This window comes from Micromesistius poutassou, assembly GCF_964030765.1.
Source record: "Micromesistius poutassou genome assembly, contig: SCAFFOLD_1647, whole genome shotgun sequence".
In the NCBI taxonomy this organism is placed as follows: Eukaryota; Metazoa; Chordata; class Actinopteri; order Gadiformes; family Gadidae; genus Micromesistius; species Micromesistius poutassou.
In genome coordinates, this window is record NW_028180235.1 from 1,517 (window position 1) to 11,153 (window position 9,637).

At 52.7% G+C, this 9,637-nt stretch overlaps 1 protein-coding gene across 2 annotated transcripts; it reads right to left on the reverse strand.

The window, feature by feature from the left end:
• Positions 1-230: 230 nt before the first annotated feature.
• On the reverse strand, positions 231-9,040 carry paip2b (poly(A) binding protein interacting protein 2B). 2 transcript variants are annotated; one of them, XM_084489258.1, is made up of 4 exons: positions 7,955-8,241; positions 3,903-4,066; positions 3,301-3,483; positions 231-2,709 (listed from the first exon to the last, which is right to left on the reverse strand). In XM_084489258.1, exons 1-4 carry the CDS (start codon positions 7,959-7,961, stop codon positions 2,653-2,655), a joined length of 411 nt encoding a protein of 136 aa, XP_084345384.1. In that variant the 5' UTR covers positions 7,962-8,241; the 3' UTR covers positions 231-2,652. The 2 variants fall into 2 exon arrangements, with proteins under 2 accessions (XP_084345384.1, XP_084345385.1); XM_084489259.1 differs by lacking the exon at positions 7,955-8,241 and adding an exon at positions 8,785-9,040 and having other exon boundaries at positions 232-2,709.
• Positions 9,041-9,637: the final 597 nt, after the last annotated feature.

The window sequence follows — 9,637 nt, forward strand, 5'->3', positions numbered from 1 at the left end:
ACCACTACATCTTCGATAAGGCCTTCAAAAATAAGTTTGAAGAAAATATTAGTGACTTTGGATGAAAGGTTCAAAATAAAATAAAAAATTTCAGCATTATTTTCATATTTACCAGCTGCAAGAAATAAAGAAAACTACGGGGAATAAACATGTGGATGATGAAAGACCGAGCAATAAAACCAACAAAGGTGTTTATGCAAGGCGCATGCGCACACATCAAAAGACCAAAACAAAATCATGCCTTTTACATCTTTATTCCTCTTTTTTTTCAAGGTTTTTTCTTTGTACTGAAACTCAATTTGTGTCACCTGGATCTTTTTTTAATTTTTTTTTCTTCAACTGACCTTGCTCCCCCCCCTCCCTCCCTCCCTCCCTCTACTCATCCATCTCCCCCCCCCCCTCCCCCCCGCCCAAACGAAAGAAGCACAAAAAAAATAAAAATAAAAATACACAAAGATAAGTTTTCATGTTGCACAATGCACAGTGACGCACATTCCTATTAGCTTTGACCGGGCTGGCGTTCCACAGCCCCCGGCGCTGCCGTCAGCGCTGCCGTCAGCGGGCGGCGGGAGGAGGATGGCCGCGCGTGTCTTGGGCTTCAGCGCCGCCGCCCCCCCCCCCCCCCCCTCCTCGCCTTCACGTGGAGGTGGAGGAGGGGGGGGGAGGGGGTGGGGTCGACGGGGTCGCCCAGCACGGAGCAGCATCGGACTACGCACTTTTTCGGGGTGAGCGTGGAGGAGGAGGAGGGCAGGAGGTGGAGGAAACGGGGGGGGGGGGGGGGCGCGCGACGTGACATGAATTATATTTTTTTTGGGGGGGGACTCAATTTAAAAGATAAAATGAGATCAGATGCAGATTATATATCGGGTGGCTAAATCTCATCTCCACGTCTCCTTTCTGAGGTGGACTTGCAGTCTTGGCAAATAAGGAACCAACAGACTTCCTGGTTAACGCCGCGTCACACGTGAGGCTCGGCGCAACTCCGGCTTAAAACTTGGCTCGGGGACAAACTCGAAAAAAGGAATAAATAGTATTTCATTAGGGCCGCATATTTGCTTTATTGTCATTGGTTGAGACTATGCAGTTTCCTCCTCCTCTTCCTCCTCCTCTTCTTCCTCCTCGGTGACACAACGGGACGACAGCGCCAGGAGCTACGACAACCCGGCAGGGACACAAATCTCATTCTTAAAAATAAATGAAAAAAAAAAGAGACAAATAAGGAAAAAAAAAAAAAGCCCCTCCCCACCTCCCCAAGAAAAGAGGGGGGGGGGGGATATTTGACGCCCTGATCTGGATGCGGATGTTTGTGTTTGAGAGGGCCGGACAGAGGAAACCCCCCCAGGAGAGACGGCCGAGTGCCGGCGCGGTCGTGTTCCAAAAACCAAAAAGACGTTGTGCCGCCAAGACAACCGAGCCGAGGCGGACGGTCCGTCCGAGCCACCTCGGTTCAACCGCACTACTACGCCCCGGTTCAGACCGGAACACCTCCCATCTAGAAGACTCCAGGAGTCGTTTCAAATTAGGTCTGCCCCCCCCTCCGCCCTGCCTTCCCCTCGACACTGGCCATAAATATAAAACCAACGTCTTTTATTTATTTTTTTTAGAAGCTTAACATCGGATAAAAACATGGATTTCCTCAACAAATTAGGAAAATAATCATGTGTCCATGTTCGCATCTCTTCCGGGTCTTTTCTGATTCGCCACGGGGGGGGTGGGGAGGAGGCGGCGTGCGGGGCGGAGTACAGGGGCGTACGTTTGGGGGTTTTGGAAACGACCCGCGGCCGCTAGGGCCCAGCTACCTGGTACACACACACACCTCGTCACGCAGAGCTTAATCACGACCTTAATACGAGCCCAGCGCAGTGGGCCGGCGGCGCGGCGGCGTGGCAGAGCCTCAGCGGGCCCCCCCCCCCCCCGCCCTGTGTGTGTGTGGGGGGGGGAGGGAGGGGGGGTCGAACCCCTGCGGGTCGTTTGGGCCCATCGCTGGTTCACGGCCCATTCTGTGCGTGGCTACTCACACTACACCGTTAGCCTAGCGGAGTTAGTAGCCACGGAGCCACTATAAAACCAGGTGGTTGACTCCGCCCCCCCCACTATAAAACCAGGTGGTTGACTCCGCCCCCCCCCACTATAAAACCAGGTGGTTGACTCCGCCCCCCCCCCCCCCCCTCTCGGTTCACAGGCCGGGCGCCGCCTCGCTCTGCACACCGCACCGCCAAACGGAATCCGAATAATCTGAAATGTCTAGTATAGATAGCACTGCCCCCCCCCCCGATCCCCGCCCCCCTACAGGATTCAGCTGGTATTACAGCCCCGCCCTCCCGACCCCCCCCCCCCCCCCCAACGTCCCCTAGTTTACAAGAAACAGGAAAAAAATAAAAATAAAAAGATTAAACAAACAAAAAAAAGACAGAAAATAAACCCCTCACCCCCCAACTGGGCCCGCCAGCGCGCCATTGGCTCGTCTCGTGTGTGTGTGTGTAGGTGTGTGTGTGTGTAGGTGTGTGTGTGTGTGTAGGTGTGTGCGCGTATGTGCGGTCAAGGCCGCCAGAGTCTCTGAGAATGTGCACTGAGTATGCGTTGTAGGTGTGTAGGTGTGTGTGTGCGCGCGCGCGCCCCCGTGCACGAGCCCCATGGGGGTGAGGGGGACCCCTAGTATTTCTTCCCCGGGATGAACTCCTTGGCCTCCGGGTTCAGCACGCTCTTCCTCTGCAGGGCGGGAGGGAGGGAGGGAGGGAGGGCGGGAGGGAGGGAGGGGAGGGAGGGAGGGAGACAGAACAGAACAGCAGAGCGTCAGTAAACGGCGGACTAACGTGCACGACTTAACGAGACGCCTCACAGTTAATTAAAGCCTGTTCATCGATTGGTCCGTTGTAAAACACACGACACGGAACCCCCCCATCTCGGTCCTTCTTGATTGGCGAGATTATAAAAAGAAGACTCGACACGACTCGACTCCTCGTGTTGATGGTCGTCGTCGCCGGTTGTTTGACGGCGGCCGTGGTGGTTCTCTGTAGTCGTCCGTTATGACGTCTGCTCTGACCGGCTCCCCCCACCCCACTAGAGGGCCGCGGCGCAGGTGCGTGCCCGGCGGTACGGACCTGAGCAGCAGTTATCACGGCCATCTCTCTCCATCAATATTTTACAGCGCAGGAAATGTCATTAAGGTCGGACGAGGACCGTGTGTGTGTGTGTGTGTGTGTGTGTGTGTGTGTGTGCCTGCATGTGTGCCTGCATGTGTGCCTGCATGTGTGCGTGCGCCAGCCATGCCGGCGGCGTCCTCCTCCTCCTCCTCCTTACCGCCACTTCTTCCAGGTTGCCATGGTGATCGTTGACGGACATGCCGTTGAGCTGCTGCTGCAGCTGCCCCACCCCCTGGCTGTTCAGGTCCCGCGACGGGATGAACCAGTCCTGGTCCTCCTCCTCTAGCATCTCCTGGAAGCAACGCTCCAGGAACTCCTGCTCCAGGAGCTCCTCCTCCACCTGGTGGGGGGGGGGGGGGGGAGGGAGGGGAGGGAGGGGAGGGGGGAGGGGAGGACCACATCCGCCGTTATACCTTCACCGCTCATCATCTCATTTTACTTACAGTTCAAAATAAACATCGATCGATTTTTAAAATGTGGGCCAACCAGTCGCTCCGTTTAGAAATGCGTCACACACACACACACAGACACACACAACGGAGCTCCCCTCGTTGGGATTGTGCCATCCAGTGTCTGTTACCCAACCACACACTAACGATGACACATCGGCCGGCCCGCCTTGAGACAAAAACAAAGTACACCATCTCTTCCAGGAACTCTTTGCCCCGAAGGCCCCGCCCCGTTCAAGAGACGAGACTCCGCAGACCGGAGCTGCTGCAACCCCACGGCTCCTCCTCCTCCTCCTCCTCCTCCACCCACCTGTCTGTTGTACTCCTCCTCGTTCTCCATCCACATGTACTCGGCGAAGGGGTTGTCCCCCCCCTCTCCCGCGTGCCCGTTGGCTATGGGCTCCTTTCCCTCCTTGCCTGGGGCTCCGCCTCCCGGGGTCTTGGCCACCTCCGGACCGCTCATCTCGGCTGGCTCTGCGGGTGGAGGTGGGGGTGGTGGGGGGGGAGACAGTGAGTCAGGTGTTAACTTAAACAGTTTGAGGTTGATCATGAGATAAGCCCCGTGGTTATAACTGGAGTGTATTTGCTTCTCTTGCTCTCTCCCACGTCGAGAGAGATACGCACGGCCGCCGACACGCCAGGAAACAAAACCGAGTACGCCGATGCTCAAGCTCAGCGTTTCGTTCAATCATTGGCAGGACGATGGGTTTTCCATTAAATGCCAGTGGGGAGTTGAGAAGATGTGCACCGTTTGCTCCAATTATTAACCTAGTTAACCAAATCTAGGTTTTAAAAGCAGTAAGACTTCGCCCCGCCCCCCTGAACGAACACACAGGAGACCCCCACAGCGCTCAGCCGTGCGCGGAGAGAAGGAGTGTGGGCCGATAAAAAAAAACCAGAGAGCGACGACAACGCGACGTCTCCCGTCCCACTCACCCTCGAGCACGCAGGAAGGGCTGGAAGCGTTTGAACGCTTCCCTCACTACAGGTGAGAACAGAGTCGGCCACTAAGCTGGGCGTGCTCCCCAGCTCTGACTTTGTATAAACAAATCGGGATTCAATAAAAATAAAAATAAACGGCAGGCTAACGGTGCTCAGGGCATCAGGGCCAGCGGGGAGGAGGGACGAGACACGGCGGCGGAGGAGCGCTACGGGAGCCAGGCGAGCCTCGTCCAAGTGAAATGTCGTTATCGGGCCCCGTAAATTCAATCCACGGTAGACGTGCCAGGGCCAGCTGCGGAGAAGGGACAAGACAAACCGGGTGGAGTCTGACGAATCGGCCACGCGGAAGACGCAGGTACACGAGATTAAACGTTACGGTTTGATTAAAGTAAAACATTAAAAACTTCTGAAACAAGGCAAACGGGTTATAGCACAACTTTTCGTGTGCGTTATCCCACTCGTCAGGAGAGAGGGGGATCTGGAATCGCTTCAGAAGACTTCCTGAACTTCAGATGGTCCCGTCAATTAACGATGGTGGGTGTGAAATAATATCTACTAGGGATATTAAAAAAATAGCACAGCTTGGTGCGTGTCAGTCACAGCTCAGCGCTATACACACACTTTTGTTTTCAAAACATGGCTGCAATCCAACCCGTTTAGCAAACGGGTTAAGGAGCTACGCAATAGTTGTAGGTCTTGGTGTGCGTGCGTGAGGCTACTTCAAATGGTTATCTGAGGACGTATAGCGCCAGCCACAACTTCTACATGAAGTCCCTTTTGTTTAGAACAAAATGTACAACGCAAATCCTCCCAGAACGACTGAAAGCGCGCCCTGATCCAGGCCAACTCACCACACGACAACTAATAATCATGAAGTGACTCCATGCACAGCGTTAGTCATAATGCCGAGCAATAACGCGTTAGTCCAAGTTACTCCAACTAATAATTTAAAATCATTCATGAACTGATGACTAAAGCCAATATTTCAAACCTCCTGACAGTATCTTGTAGATGACCCACAGATGAATAATCCAATTATCGCCGGGGCCCCAAGTGTCTCACATATAAGAAGCAGCCCGACACCATCACATCAATGACCTCAGGGCGACTTGCTGTAAGGAGTAAACATCTATTATCCATGTGGCCAAGGAGTGTACCGTAACAGACCATGAGCCGTAGTACGACTGATAAGGAGAACACAACACACATGACCAGGTCTCCCCCAGTGCGAGGTTTTGGAAATGTACATAAAGAAAACATTTTGTGTTTAACAATAACCCAGACACCGATGCGTGTTTTTGACAGCAATACAAGGCGTCCTACAAGTTCTTCGCCTTGGCCACCTTACTCACCAATCAAGACATTGGATCTGCTCAATTTACAAAACAACCGTACGAGAAATAATACTACATCTTCAGAATAATAAAGCGTATCCATGGCCTTCATCTATCTATTTCTCATGGAGTTGATCTGCAGTCCCACACCTCAAGGACAACGGTTTGCATTGGATAACAAATACTACACATCATCTGAATCCAGAACGAGCAACTTTATGATCTGCACAGGGCCTCCAGCAGATGAACAGATAGGGATTATAAAACACACTGGCAACTCAATGCTGAGAACCCTAATCTCCAAGGAGTATGTGTGTGTGTGTGTGATATATATATATATATTATATATATATATATATATATTTGTATTGCGACCCAAGACGGATGACGCAAATGCTTGGGAATAACGTGTTATACACCATTACTGGGCCCCAATGTGGCAGGTCAGGTTCCTCTTCTTCACCGAGGGTAGCCTCACACGAAAGTAACATGTGGTTCAGCGTACCGTGTCACCAAAGTAAACACACTTAACAGAAGATGGCTCGGTTGGCAACCTCACGCCCGTTCCCGTCTGATGACGAGGTCTTTAGATCAGGACACTCGCAAGGGGGAAGGGGCTACGTGGTAGAGAAGTTGTAACGCCGGCAAATATTGGTCATTTGCAGGCGTTCGGAGTAGCATTACGCACAAAGGCAGCATCATGTGGCGTTGGACGTGCCGGAAGACATCAATCACGTCTCTACTGGCGAATACTTAAAACCACTCAATAGATATCAAAATGTAAATGTGTTAATTAATCCATCATCAACTACACTGATCTATGTCACTTGCTTTGGGAAGAAAAAAATAACTTGAGATTGGAGATTATGGCACGTATCTGAAGATGTTCATTATCAGTGTGACAGATAAATACATACATTCTGTACCCTTCCTATCTCCATGCGGAGCGGGCCGGGGTAACGCAACGTCCCATTAGAAAGTTGAATTTGTTTGGTCAAATGTCGTCTCAATCCAACAGTTACGAGTCACGCAGTACAATGTGGTGTTAACACGTATTCCGCCCTGCTTACATAAGTCAGCAGTGTTTGATACTGTCGGGTCTTGTAGTTTAATCAACTCTATTACGCATCAAAAGTACACAGTGCAGTCCGTGTGTGCAAGTTGCACACACGCACACACGTTGTGCACTAGTCCAGGTGGCAGGTCCTCCGACTGTTATTAGTGTATCGGTGCCATTGTGCAACTGTTTAAGACCGCGTTTTGTAACGCAAGTGTCCACATAGTAAAGCGGGACTTATGTAACGTGCGATAAGATGTAGCCGTAGCCGACCGTGCGCCGTCGTGGCGTCCACCACCGGGGGGGACGTCGCGAGGACGGTTCCCGCGGCTAACAGCAGCGCGAGCCGCGCCGAAGGCCTTCCTCAAAAGTTGTTAAATGGATTGCACGAGCTTAGCGCGGCTAATTCCGCGCGGCTCGCTTTTTACGCTTTAACTACAAATAGACTCTCGCCGCCGTCGGACGGCCTAAAGACACACACATAAAAAAAAAAAACACACAACTATCCCAGAAACAAAGACGTGAAGACAAGAGGGAGGAGGAGGAGGGGAGGGGGGGGCACCCCGTGACAATTCGGTGGCCGAACGCCACGAAACGGGGAGAAACATCCGCGCGACAGCGCGACGATAATAAAAAACGACCACTTTGGCGTGGAAATGCGGGCGAATAAAACACGCCGCCGCCGCGGAAAAGCTGTGTGTCCCGTGCACGCGATAGCACGAGCGCAGGCCGCGCGACGCAGCCTGCGCTCGTGCTACCAGCGCTAGCCCTAGCCCCCGTGCGCTAGCCCCCGTGGTGGTGCTGCTGCTGCGCTTTAGCATGCTGCTACAGCATGGTACAGACAGCCCGAGAGCCCCTCGTCGGAGCCGCGGCGGCGGCGGTCAGGACAGGAAAACAAGCCGCCGCCGAGGAGGAGGAGGAGGAAGCAGCGATGATGGAGGCGCACACACAAGCAGCAGCAGCAGCACAAAAGGCGTCCGAAAAACGGGTGACATTCGAGCGAGAGAGCCGCCGTCCCCCCCACGTTACCTGGCATGGCGTCCTCTGTGCGTTTACGGCGCGCGGCGTGGTCGGGAACTTATTTCAAAAAGTGCAGAACGAACAGTGTGTGTTCGTGTGTATTTTTTCTCCTCTCCTACGGATCCTACGGTGGGGATCTCTCTCTCTCTCTCTCTCTCTCTGTGTGTCTGTCTCTCTCTCTCTCTCTCTCTCTCTCTCTCGCTCTCTTCGAAGCTACGTAGTTCGCGTTAGCTTAACCCAGATAGCAACCTTTGCTAACGCGTAGAAAGCTGGGTTGCGTCGTGGTCACGTGGTCTGACGCTCCGCCCCCCCCTTTCCCCCCCTCCCTCCCCTCCTCCTCCTCCCCCCCCTCCTCCCTCTCTCCCTCCCTCCCCCTCCTCTTCTTCTTCTTCGTCTCTCCGCTTTCAAAACACACATGCTGCTTGCGTGGCTCCGGAGGGGAGGCGAGGCGAGTCGTGTCACGACATTTTACATTGGCAGTATTTCAGCGGATAATCTACCAGGGTCGGAGTTACTGACCGAGGGGGGGGGGGGTCGAAGTGGTCCCGTTTGAACGACAAAAAAGTTGCAAGACATGCCCGCTTCCACACACGCACACGCACAGACACACACATTAGTTTTGAAGCCATCGCACGTTCAGTTGCATCATGTACTCCCACGACCACACTTGCCAATAATTTGGTCAACTTAAAGCATGGCCGAGTCGTCCCGGGGAGACAACACTGGTCGATGCAACTCTTTGTACGTCATGACGGGCTATCCCACGGTCCGGCGGGGGCTCAACACAACGAGAACGTGCCGTGTCGTTTGCAAATCCACTGGCCAGGCCGATTACTTACCAAAAACAAACAGATTGACTAGACAAGTTCAAGCGCAAAAAAGGTAGAATCTGTCGGCAATATCCACGCCAGCTGTTGAGGAAACGGCGTCCCTTTCCGTTATGTACACGCCCGATAAAAGACCCAAGTGTCGTTAAGTTGCCTAGGGTACGCGTTCTCCTACACGTCCGGTAAACATACGTCTTCTTTGTCTGTGGATTCCGGCTATAAACGCGAGTACGGGAGACGTCCACGGTTTCGGGGTTTCGTCCAGCAGTGGAAGCTGAGAGCAGAACAAAATCCGTCACGTGGTGCCGTTCGTCCAGCTCTACTTCGAAGCGATTGGCGCGCTCGCGTGTCAGTCAACGTGTGCGCGACCCGCCCCCCCGTATTGCGTTCACGCAAGTAAACAAAACATAACCAGCTTTACTTACCTGCTGTTGCTGCCCTACTTTGAAATCAATGTGTCCGGTTAATATTTTACAAAGTCCATTTTTCAAGACGAATTGTTATTTCAGAAACGGCATGTCAGGACATTATGTGACCTACAAAATAACCTGATTGCTTCTTACTTGGTTTAGAGTAAGAGGTCTCGACTGCAGTATTTACCAAATTTTCAGTGTAAAACAAACTATTGGACGTGGAAAAACAACATTTTTGTTCCCCAAAATCTGCCAATGACAGTTAAAATATTCCTATTTGCATAAACTTCGCCCCCAGCACATTCCTTTGATGCTTTTTAGGAAAGGGGGCTTGTTTTTGGTGTAGGGAGGGTTGCGGAGGGGAGATTTGCAGTAACGGTGAACGAGCCGCTGCATCACATTGACCGCACGCCAGAGGGCGCTCACGACACACAAACGTTTTGTCTGGATTT

Excerpts from the sequence above, each read along its gene's own strand:
- paip2b (XM_084489258.1), bottom strand. Across the intron at positions 3,484-3,902 it reads AGGAGGAGTACAACAGACAG|GTGGAGGAGGAGCTCCTGGA; the intron begins GTGGGTGGAGGA and ends CCCCCCCACCAG. Across the intron at positions 2,710-3,300 it reads GCAACCTGGAAGAAGTGGCG|AGGAAGAGCGTGCTGAACCC; the intron begins GTAAGGAGGAGG and ends CCCGCCCTGCAG.